The 9,865-nt window shown below is 44.4% G+C and overlaps 1 protein-coding gene across 1 annotated transcript in view; it reads left to right on the forward strand.

Annotated features, from left to right (window-relative positions):
- The window catches only part of PRELID2 (PRELI domain containing 2), a 243,520-nt gene extending 238,168 nt beyond the window's left edge, over positions 1–5,352 (forward strand). The window contains exon 6 of the mRNA XM_078653051.1: positions 1,686–5,352. Coding sequence (XP_078509177.1) covers positions 1,686–1,742 — 57 coding nt within the window. The 3' untranslated portion in view covers positions 1,743–5,352. The remainder of the gene's footprint in view (positions 1–1,685) is intronic.
- The last annotated feature ends 4,513 nt before the right edge of the window (positions 5,353–9,865 follow it).

Raw genomic sequence — 9,865 nt, forward strand, 5'->3', positions numbered from 1 at the left:
CAAGTCCTAGGGATGATCTCCAGACCCCACAAAGCACATACACATATAAGTATATATTAAAGTATATGCAAGAGTTCTCGAATGGTCGACCTAAAAATGTGGACAGTGCAGTTTTATTTTACTAAAGGCACGTAAACAGGGGTTTAACACAACCTAGGAATGCCCGGTGGTGTGGAGTGCCTGCCTCGCACTCAGACTCGCTCTCAATTTGAAGATGGCAGACCTTTGATGTGCCCTTGTACCACAGGGCATGCAGGGCCCTGTGTCAATTTTCAGCCCACAACTCTAAGAGCAGGACTACTCTTTCATCGTGCACTTACACCAGCGTCAATTATGAACTACATAAAGACTTGTGTTTTTTTCCTTACAATATCCATGAGGGAGGTGAAGAGGGCTATAGGTAAAAAGGCTTACAGTTCTGCTAGAGTGTTAAAAAACTTGCCCCTATAACTGCAGGAAGAAACGATAGTGTCCTAGAAGAGAAAATCCTAATAGTTCTGATGAAGAAATCATAGTGCTCTGCTGTTACCGTCAATCTCGGGAAAAGCTTTTAAGCTGCCTCTGTAGAGGTGGACAGCTTAATGGGAAGGCAATGTTTGTTCTTTATTTCGAGTGCATCGTTGCTTGGTAAGTAGTGTAAATTAAGCCCCTTTAAGCCTGATCTCCTGGGGCTGTGCTTTAAGTGTTTGAACCTTTAGCAGAAAAGATTATATTGATCAGTCTTTGATTTTGCTGTTCCCTTCTGAAAAGGTACTTGGTGATGACGAGCACCTGCCCTTCCGTTCTCTTTCTTTTGTGGGTTGCGGTTTTCTCAATGCAGTGCAATTTAGGGGCTGTCTGAATATTGGAAAAAAAAGAGCTGGATAGCAGCAGGGGAGAAAACCTTCACAAAATCAACAACGTACACTGAAAGCATATTTGGAAACATGAATTTCATGTACAATTGTGAAGTTTCTTTTTTAAATGTACGGCAATAAATGGTAGCCTTTTAGTTGGGTTTCGGGTCTGTTCAGTGTGACGCGTCTGCTGTCTGCACGTGGGATGTTACCTTTGGATTTCGAAACCTGCTTTTTTTTTTTATATACAGAAGATAACCACAGAGAAGCGTCCTGTAAATCTTCCAGGTCCATCACCCTCCCATGCCTCCTCCCCACCGTCCTCCAATGCATCGGAGAACTGGTGGCACCCATTTTAATTCTAAGCTCTTGGTCAATGTTACCTCTCCGCCCTTTACTGATTTACCCGGTTTCCTGTCATTTTTCCCCTTACCTTCCATTTCTGGAGCTCCTCTGCTACCCCACCCATGTCGATCCTTTTCTCTGTCACTGTATTGACCACACCCTCTTTTATGATTTCTGCAGCTTAGTACAACGGTGGTTCATCGTTGGTCCTTTTTCCAAGCAATACTGGTGCTGTCCTCCTGAGGCTCTATCCAGTTCCATTCGGCCTTGCTCAATTTCCATCTTACGCGCAATGCGAACTCCATGCTTACACACACAGTGGGCGTTGCACATTCCAAGTGATCTGTGTTAAATTACATGGAAACCTATCCTCCAATCTCAGTGTGCTTAGTTCACAACCAAACCACCTTATTTATATACTTAATGACTTAAACTGTTTCTCACTCTTAATATACTTGTTTGCTTCACTCTCCATAAAGCAATCTTTTTTTAATTTTTTTATAGAGTGTTCACATAATGGAAACGATACTGCAAGAGCGGTGCGGCTGCCCATTCTCCTAATAAACAATTGATGCTGGAACACTCAGAAGTATTCAAGATAATCAAGAATTTGGAGAAAGCCTTGAGGGTTCTGGTAGGAAGCTTGCAATGAGGGAGACCCCTGTGAATGTTTCTGCTGGTCGCATTTTCAGGACTAGTTACTTCTGCGTTCCCAAGGATTTCTGCCCAGTTGGATCTACAGAGAAGTCCTTCCTTCTGGAAGACATCCTTCAGAGAAGCAGTGATGACCAGTGTCTGGAAGAGCTCAAGAGCTGCCTTTTGGAAGGAGCAAAGGCCAGTGAATTCCGTAGCTAATGCAAGCTGAAATGTCCATCTGCTATATTGATATGGGTTGGGATTCTGCAAAACAAGAGAAGATATGTTGACTAATTTCCCGGCTTTTCAACTGAGCGTCCATCTTGCCTGGTGATTGGATCCACTGTGACATAAGCCGGCCATAGTGCAGTCTTGCAGTCCATGCTGCTTTTGACTGAGGACGTAGTTGGATTTTCAAGTCATCGAGCCATGCCGTTATTGTTCTGGACTCAGTAATTGCATGCATACAGGTCCTGTTGATCTTCTTTACACTGCAGTATACTCTGGACCGGAGTCCACCCATTTCCATGCTCACTTGCGATGTGCCATGAAGGCCGGTGTCCTATGTAAGACTTTGCGTGATGCCTACCCTAGATTGTGATTATTAAGACTGCTAGTAATCATGTTATTTTCACCTTACATACAGCGAGATTATGGTCAAACAAATTAATTTAAAAATGCTATTGTACTTTCTTTCAGAAATATGGAATTTGACTGTCCGTAACACAAACCTCACCTTGAAACGCATTTTGCTGACTAAAACTGAAAGTATGCCCTACTCAAAATATTAGCTGACCTATAATGTCATAGGAGCATTGATTTCAAACGTGGTTGTTTCTATAATGGGAAGCCAGTGATGACAATTTTTCTTGTTCTGCAGTCACCAGTAGTGTACTTTTGAATGGTGTTGGGCACAGACATTTTTTGCAAAAAGGACCACAGAATATTGCGATGTGTGTTGTGTTCACCACGCACACCTGCGTTCTGTTCAAGATAGTATTTGTACTAGTACTGATCACTCATGTAGCTTCCTTTTAGTCTGGTGATGACTTGATGTGCTACCATTGTACAAACCCCTGGTACTGTTTACCAGATTTTAAAAGCCTCAAACGTGATTTTTCACAGCATCCCAGCCCTTTATTCCATTCAGTGTTTTGAAATTTAAGGGTTTGATATTTAATGACCATTTTAGATTTCCAGAAACCTTCCGCTATCTACAACTTAACACTGTGCAGAAGAAGGCTGAGAATGCTACTTTTGGGGCTTTTCATTGTGCAGAAATTGCATGCACACCCTTAGACAACACCGGAAATAACATGATAGCCAAAACACCCAAGGACGGGCTTCTGAGGTGGGCTAGGTGGTTGACCAAGAAAATCTTTCATTGGGCATCTTTTCTGATATTAAGGAAATTTGCAAATGAGGAATCCACCAATGTTTAACCAGCATACAAATCACATGACTGTGGACCTTTTTTTTTTAAATGATATCTGGAGTTTTACTCTGGTTTTTGTCCTAGTCTAGCAATGTTCAGTCATTCACTGTGGGACTCTTTGTTTCCTATCCTGTGTGTTTTTCTTGGATTCACACTGCACTGGACACCATTACAGTGCACCCAATCAGAATTCCAAGTGCAAAATTTGCAATTACATGCATTTTATTCACTCACAAATGTTGGCAGGAATGACTTGGTGAAAATTGCCTTGCAGCACAAAACAAGATTCTGACTTGTGTGGCTCGGAATGAAGAAATAATTTGGTGTTACAACATTGTCTTCACCTTTCTGCCTTGAAGAATCCTGAACGGGAAATAATATGCTGAGGAAAAAACAAACCCTGCAATGTCAATATTTCCCCTGGCAGGATCACCACATCCAAATATTGGGCCAATTGTAATGAAGACCTGAGTGTGTAACTTAATGCCTTATTTAATATTTGGTGGATGGGAACTCTATCACTAACTTGACGAGTATCCTGAAGGTCCTGTAATAAGGCAAGATCAGGCCCTTAGTCACTATGCTGCCTCCAGTCACAACCCAGCATGTCACAATGCAGAATGGCCACTCATTTTCTCTCTCCTCTCTCTGTCCTTCATCTTAAGTTCATTTATTCAAACTGAAGGTTGGAAAGGGATGAGATAGCTTTGGAGTGCTACACTCAAAGCGAAACTCCATGAGTAATCTGTGAAAAGATGAAAAATTGGAATACATTGGTTCGCCATTGAGGGTGGACATTAGTAGTCACCTTGACTTTTTACAATTAACATACCTCTAATTATTTGCTTTCCTGGTCATCTTTATATCAGCTGGCGTCTCTGAATCATGTGTGTTACTTCTGATCTGCTGTGCCATCACATGGCTTGGTTACCGAAAGCAGGTTATCCCCTGCAATGAATCACCCGCCCATGCAGAAGTAAGAAGTCTTGAGTGCTTAATCAGTAGATCAATGTCCTTACTTCATGTGGTGCTGTGAGTATCTGTTTCCTTACAGAAAATAACTCGGCGTTTGTTAGCATTCTAGAGAAGTACCCAATTAGTTTAGCTGTGCTTACGTTTTTAGTATTCTGTGTATCACAAACTGCATTACTCACGCTATCCTGAGATTGAAGTGTACCCTTTCTTTTATCAAAAAGGAAAAATCCCAACTATTCTAATGTTTCCTTGCGCAGGAATCGGGCAATGGACTGTGATTGATCTTACTATTCAGAATATTCCTCCAAACAGACAAGGGCAAATCGGCAAGTCCTGATATGGTAAAGGTCAGAGGTTATGGACTGACTGCATTATATATGGTGGAAGTGGTTTGCCCTGCAATTATAAGTCACTTATGGGTTGATGGAATTGTTGGTTCTGATACCAGTCGCCTACCTGGGCAAAAGAAAATTGAATAGCTGCTGCTTTCTTGAACATTGTTGATCACACTGTTTTATTACTGCTAAAACTGCTAGAATTTTTAATTCATGTTGGCCATAACATTTCCATGCTTGTGAACAAAATATTCGTATTGTTGTGTATAGCCTTCTTAAGAACGACCTCTAGAGTTTGAGTAGTTCTGTGTATCGATACACATCACCTCAGAAACAATGTGGTGTCGCTGAACAATCCAGCAAAGACACGACCGCTGCATTTTCAATTCATGACTGAATCTGTCCTGGAGTTTCAACTCAATGCAAGCGTTTGCTTTCCTATTTTTAACAGTTCAGGAATTGACAGAACCATTTAAAATGTTCCCTTCTCCTCTACATGCTGCATGTTTCTTTAGACCTTGTCCTTGCCTGTCCCTGCTCTAAGAAAGTCTGTCTACTTTTTAGAAAAACTCTCCGGTTTATTCCATTCAAGTGTTATGAAATGGGGTCTAATCATGCAATGGGGATTACAACACATTGTTGATTCTTTGTGTTTTGTTTGCAAACCTCATCAGGGATATGAAGTGCCATGCAAATGGCATCTTAAGATTTTTCTTCTTTTTGTCACTTTTGTAACTTTTTACAGCCTTTGCTCTCATTTGAGGACAATAATAAATCTCTTTTCTCAAAACCCTTTTTATTGATCATATTGGTTTTTATAATTTTGTCTTAAATTTGCCTTCACAGGGAGAGACCTCACAGCTTTGTGTCAAAACACAGGTAGTTTTTGAGTTGGTGGGTTTAGTGTGAAGATTTTTAGCACTGTTTGTTCGAGATGATGAAAGATCAAATGAAATGTATAGAAGCTCTTTCAACACACAAGAAAGCCTCTCTCGAGTTAGGGATTCCAGGATAAGCAGCTGTCGCATTGCAAGAACTGCACATGGTTGGCTGTGGCGGGCCAAAAAATCTCAAATGGAGAAAAAATAAATGTGTTAAATAGAAAAAAACTCAGCACAAATTAGAATGTAGGGTTCAGATGGTAAAAGGGCCTGTTTACCTTTGTTTTATAGTTGAAGTGTCACACCTCTCACTTCCAAATTTGTACTTTTCATTTTCTCTTAACTTTTGTCCTGCTTTGGCATTTACACAACCACGCCATTGGTCATGGACACTACAGTGCCCGGCTACTTCTCACCAAAGACAGCTTCCCTTCTGCATCAGTGTGGTAATAGGAAGTGTTGACTGTCCACCAAGCACTGTATATCACTACATGCAATGGCTGTTATTGGGTGTCATGGAAAGTGGGGCACCGACCAGGGTGAATTCATTAACGAGCCAAAGCAGCCATGCAGACACTATGAAGTAGACTATTTGGTAAGCTTGTTGATTACTTTTCTGTTCCTGACTCAAACTTACACTGGAATTAAGCTCTGATTTTGTCACATTTGTGGTTATGTTATCGCGTTTATATAGCACAATGGTTTCTCCAACGAAGTGTCCCTGTACTAAGATTGCACACTTCAACAGTGACAAGAGCAGAGCTCCTTGACCTGGAGAGAGTTCCACAGTTTTGCGGCTCAACAGCTGAGGGAGAGACCTCCCATGCGTGCTCTGGTTATCCTTGGGACTATAGCCAGTGCAGCACCCGATGTTCTCAAACAACCATTAGGATGGTAGGGTTTGATCAGAGGGTTTAGGTAACAGTGGCCCCTCAAGTTGATAATCCTGTGGCAGAAGCAAAGTGCTTTAGAAGAGATTTTTTTGCTCATTGGGAGCCAGTGTAGGTATCTCAGTGCAGAACCTATTGTGGAGAACCTAGGGATGTTTAGCAGCATTTCTAGCTGCAGCATTCTGAACACGGAGAGCTCTCGTATTGCCTTGGATAGCACCCAGGTATAGCAAATTGCAGTAGTCCAATCTGGACACCAGTAAAGCTTGGACCACTGTCTTTTTTGCCGCATCGGGAGTAATACTAGAATCTTATGAAGCATCTTTTGAATGCTAAAACAGACCCCTACAGCGTTAAGTATCTGATGATCAAAAGCAAAATTATTGTCAAAACAAATTGTGAAGTTTTTTTTTTGTTTTTTTTTAAAACCTTTATTGAGAGACACGTATAAGTACAAGCACAGGCCTACAACCACAGAGGCCGGCCGCAAAATCAGGAGATTTAAAAAGGAGCAACATCAATGTGTACGGTAGAATGAATACAGGATAGACGTGGAATAAAGTTGTTACACAGTCAGCGCCAGGATAAGAAAGGTTTCATTTTATGTTTTATAGAGGAGGCAGCAACCATATCTACCAGGGCGTCATGCAACATATACAGAAAAAGAGGGGGGGGGGCGGGAGGGATACAGCCCCCCACGCAATCAAATAACCACAGTAGGGCGAGGCCCAGAGACATCCCACGCCCATCAAAGGTTCAAAAATAAAGGACAAATCTTAGCAAACAAGTAAAGTGGACGCCACATAGACAGCCCTCCCGCCCCGAAAAAGGAGAAAGTGCAGACACTTACGAAACGAAGGAGTAAAAACCAAGGGACATAGCCCACCCCCTAGAAAAAGGCAAAAAGGGACCATAGAATAAAACAAACTAAAACAACAAACACCCCCCCCACCCTACATCACTGTAATGGCTATGGCCTACCCCACTAAACAGCGTGCCTGTCGCCCAGAGTCACCCGAAATATAGAAGAAAGGGAATAATAACGAAGAAAGAGAAAGGAGAAAGAGAGAGAAGGAGAGGAAAAAAAGGAAGAGAGAGGAGAGGAGCCGGCGATCGAAATACAGAACACCACCCCACCCGCAACAACGGATCACTAATCGAGGTCAAAAAGGATATTGAGAAAAGCCTACACAAGGATGGAGACAGGAACTGTCCAAATAATGAGGCCCGGAGATGCGATTTAACAAAACAAAGGTCCCGCAGGCACCCAGGCACGATCACCCCTGTCCACTTCTATGAAGAGTCGAGCTGCCAGACCCCGCCACGGCCAAGAAACAGCATGATACAGTGGGTCCATACCAGTCAGGGAAAGCAAGTGGGATCTCCGCGGAACACCGTCCCGGCCAACAAGAAGCAACCAGGAAAACTCGGCAGCAGTCAGAATGCAAAAGTACCTCAAAGCTCCACGTGGCCAAGCACAATATCTGGGCTGTCCAGCACGAAGCAAAGAAATCAGGATGTAGGAAACACTGCAGCATCGGCACCGGGTCCACTTGATCCCAGAGAATCGAACACCCAGCCGGAGATCCCAGCACAGCAGCTGGAGAAGTTTCAACCATTACAACTCGGGGGAGACGACATCGCGTCACAAAATGGCGGAGCAACCATGGCGGCGATCCGCAACTCCAAGTCCCGGCATTTCAAGGACAGGTCGATCCGCAGAGCAGCCAGGGCAAACAAGACAGCACTCCGAGTAGGGGCCGCCCGAATCAAACGAGGTTTGGAGAGAGCAAATGCAGCAACGTCCCTGTCTCCAGGAGAAAGACACTCCGAGGGGCCATCCGCCATCTTGAGCACATCGCCCGCCGCCATTGTCGCAGCCGCCTCCAAGTCCACCAGGAGCACCGGAGGCCCCAGGACACACAGCCGATCCGCGGCGGATGGCGCTCGGCGGAGAAAGGAGAGTCACCAGAAGAACGGGCGTGCTCCCCACAACACTCGGGGGAGCCCTGCACCGGATCCCAGGCGGGACAATCAACAGGAGTGGGCTTCTCACTTGAGGGGTGCCGGACAGCGCGGCTTCTCTTCTTCGGGCCGGCAGGCAATCGGGCATGCGGGGTGGCCCACCATCGGGGGTGGGTCCGCTCCGGCGCTTCCGGCTCGCGGCTCTCAGGCTCCCACCATCGGGTCTCTCCACCGGTTCCGGACCGCCGGCACTCCGAACACCTCTGGGCAGGCACAGCACTCGAGGCCCCGGCGTCAGGGCCGGGAAGGTCAGCAAGGCGACAAGGGCAGAATGCAGAAACCACTGCACGCCAGAGCCCCGGAAAAGGACGGTAAGTGAAGGCTCTTCCTTGGTAACCGAATTCGGAACACCCCGAACAGGATTAAAGACAGGATAGGTGGCGGGGAGGAAGGGATCTCGGAGCGAGGCGTTTATGCGACTGTTCCGATCGCCATCTTGGCTCCTCCAATTGTGAAGTTTTTGATCTTAGGTTTCGGGTTGGGATAGGTCCCATCGCTATGGTCTCTGCCCTCTATCTGGTCCACTATGGTGGACCAGATAGAGGGCAGTTTCCCCACAATTAGCACCTCTGTCTTTTCAGCATTAGGTTTAAGGCAGTTGTGGTCCATCCAATCAACTAAACTTGCCAAGCCATTTCTAAAATTGGCTGCAGAAAGGGCCTCAACCTGACCTAAGGAGATGATTAACTCTGTGTCATCAGCATTAGACACAATTCTGACACCGAAACACTCCACCACATCTGCAACAGGGTGCAAGTATAGATTAAACAGGGTGGGACTGAGTGCCAAATCCTGTGCCACCCCCACCCGTAATGAAAAGTTCTCTGAACCACTTTTCAGGCAATCAAACAGCATTGTTTGATTGCCTGAAAAGGGCAATTCTGGAGAAGTTTGGCCATCAGCTTATGGGTAAACCCTCAACACCGAAACCCCAAAGATGTTCAAGAAGGTGGCTGTGAGACATGGTGTCGAAGGCAGCACTCAAATATGACAACACCAGGGCAGCTGTCCTACCCTCATCAGCCACGAGTTTTAAAGACTCAGCGGCAAGCAGGAGTGCTGATTCAGTGCTGTCATAAGTTCGAAACCCAGATTAGATCTTGTGTACAATCTTTTCCCTCTCCGTATGTTCCATTATTTTCTGATTGCTATGCTTCTCAGCTATCTTAGCAAAAAAAGGAAGCAGAGAAATTGGTCTAAATTTTCAGGCTTGGGTTGGTCTAAGGAAGGTTTTTTAATAGGTTTACCACTGCCGTATGCTTCCACTGAAAGGGAAACTGGCTAGTTGTAAAAGATTGATTAAGTAATTCACAAAGAACAGGTAGAAAAACTTCCATATCTAATTCCAATCTAATTGATGGAGCAGGATCCAGAGGGGAACTTGATTTGGTTTTTAAAAAAGTTTTTATTTGAGAAACATTTGCCAGAGAGTCAGATGAGGAAGACCATTAAATACATGGTAAAGCCTCACTAACTTCTTTTGGAAAGGAGGTATAGATCTTTTCTA

Source organism: Lissotriton helveticus, chromosome 7, assembly GCF_964261635.1.
Source record: "Lissotriton helveticus chromosome 7, aLisHel1.1, whole genome shotgun sequence".
NCBI classification, from domain to species: domain Eukaryota; kingdom Metazoa; phylum Chordata; class Amphibia; order Caudata; family Salamandridae; genus Lissotriton; species Lissotriton helveticus.